The sequence below is a fragment of the Prunus dulcis genome, chromosome 1 (assembly GCF_902201215.1).
Source record: "Prunus dulcis chromosome 1, ALMONDv2, whole genome shotgun sequence".
NCBI classification, from domain to species: Eukaryota; Viridiplantae; Streptophyta; class Magnoliopsida; order Rosales; family Rosaceae; genus Prunus; species Prunus dulcis.
Genome location: NC_047650.1, coordinates 4362222 through 4364305, shown reverse-complemented (window position 1 = coordinate 4364305; position 2084 = coordinate 4362222). Strand labels below are relative to the sequence as shown.

Genomic DNA, 2084 nt, shown 5'->3' with positions numbered 1-2084 from the left:
GGAAATAAAGAATGGAAAGCAACGTTGTCTGTGTAAAATGGTCAATGAACAATGTAAGAGAACACCATGAACAGTAATTCGGATGATCAATCGGCAATGCTTTTGATCGATAATAAAGCTCGGCAAAGTCATTTAAAGTGTTTTGGGGCAGCATAAAGCTAGAGCAAGTTATTTCAAGTGTTTCTTGTGCAGTAAGTATAAAATAGGTAATTCGCATTACTTAAAGATTGCATCACTATATGGGGCAGAACAGAACTAGTACAAATCCAATGGTTCGAAATAGAGTTATTCTTTTTCCATATCTAGTTCATAAATACTTTTGTCTGAAATGTGTAATCAATGTTATAAAAGTTTACAGCATATGTGAGAAAGCTGTTCCTCCACACTATCTTCTCCTATAGGGAACTGGAAACACTGCTAGTACGAGAAAAAAACTTGCAATACTTTGGAAGCGTCTTATGTTGCAACAAGATAAGGAAAATTCACTCTACAGAGAGTTAGTCTGGAAAGTGTACCCAGCTTCAGCAAAGTGAGATTTCACCAGTGCAAGAGCTCTGGAGCGATGAGAAATCCTGTTCTTTTCTTCCTTTGGCATCTCGGCATAACTACAGCAAGGCAAATAACAAAATTCAGCTGCAAGTATTACTATGAACCACAGAGGAAGACAGTAAAAGTTGAGAAGTAATAAAGATGAGCTTACGTTTGGTCATAACCATCAGGTTGGAACATTGCATCCCATCCGAAATCAGTCGGTCCCCTTGCCGGAACTATTTTCCCCTAGAATTCATCCACAAATTGCATGTTAGTGCCACATTAGCAAGTGTTAGCCATCCTGTATAACCATTTCCAACAACGATATATTCCTTTTCATTTGAAAAGGCCACAAATTTCAAATTTCAAATTCCAATATTTGCCTGATGAGTCAACAGTTTGCATGTTTTATTTGGATGTCATTCTAACTGAATAGACAAATGTTGTCATATAACCTAAGAACATTAACATTTTTCTTGGGCGGAAGTTACAATCAAGTGGCATATGATGGCCTCAAAACCATGTTCGGAATGTTAAACATAGGTAGTATACAAACCTTCTACAGGGGAATATAGCAAAAGAATAAAAGAAAAGAAAAAAGCAGACACAATTCGGATTAGAAACTAACTCTCTACATACCGGAGTTTTACCCAGGAATGTAATAGGCTCAACGCTAGGTCCAGTGGAAAAAGAGAAGGAACACAATGCATAAGCTGACTTATCCTCATATGCCATCAACAAATTGTAGAGACCTAAAGAAAATGAAAGACACATTTGAGAAAAATAGAACCACAAACATTTTAATAAAAAGTAATAAAGAAGCATTGGGAACAAAAATAAACGGGAAAGTGCACGATAAGTACCTTCATGTCCAAGCTTCTGCAGGAACCACTTGCTGCGTTGTTGTAAAGAATATTAGGATCACATATTTGTTACTTGTTAATAATGTCTTTATGTTTTTCAAACCAGAGTTGTAAAGAATATTAAGACTGTTAAAGAAACACCACATAACCGGAAGTCTAGCTATTTGTGAAAACAATAAGTATTAGACTAGATAGAAATGAAAAATAGACTGAAGGATCACAAACAAGTTTAAACATTGGAGCAAAATAGAATCAAGAGAAGTATCAATACGTGAGGAGGTTCTCTCTAACTTTAGGCTAAGTTTGGTAGGACGGGGGGGGGGGGGGGGGGGGGGGGGGGGGAAGATGGGGGAGAATGGAAAGAGGAAAAGGTGGAAGGAAGGTGAGTCTCGTTATTGTTCAGTAGGAGTGATAGGATCCCCCTTTTGCCCCACCACAACATATCCCTCAAAACATGGATGAGTTGGTGAAGGGAAAGTTGAACAACTTAAACACAAAACATGGAATAAAATTATCATGCCCAAGTCAACCCGCTATATCAAGGGTACATTTGTAAATAGTCTTATATTTTCCTTCCTCCTCTTCCACCAAACAAGGGAAAGGAAAATCACATCTTTCCTTCTCGTCATCCTTCACTCCTGATTTATCCTCTTTATCCTTCAGCTTTTCATCCTACCTAACAGTGTTATC

At 37.7% G+C, this 2084-nt stretch overlaps 1 protein-coding gene across 1 annotated transcript in view; it reads right to left on the bottom strand.

Moving 5' to 3' along the window:
• Positions 1-240: 240 nt before the first annotated feature.
• LOC117616212 (inosine triphosphate pyrophosphatase-like) overlaps positions 241-2084 on the bottom strand; it is a 2255-nt gene continuing 411 nt past the window's right edge. The window contains exons 2-5 of the mRNA XM_034345459.1: positions 1395-1426; positions 1171-1283; positions 701-777; positions 241-605 (exon numbers count right to left, since the gene is read on the bottom strand). Coding sequence (XP_034201350.1) covers positions 488-605; positions 701-777; positions 1171-1283; positions 1395-1426 — 340 coding nt within the window. The 3' untranslated portion in view covers positions 241-487. The remainder of the gene's footprint in view (positions 606-700; positions 778-1170; positions 1284-1394; positions 1427-2084) is intronic.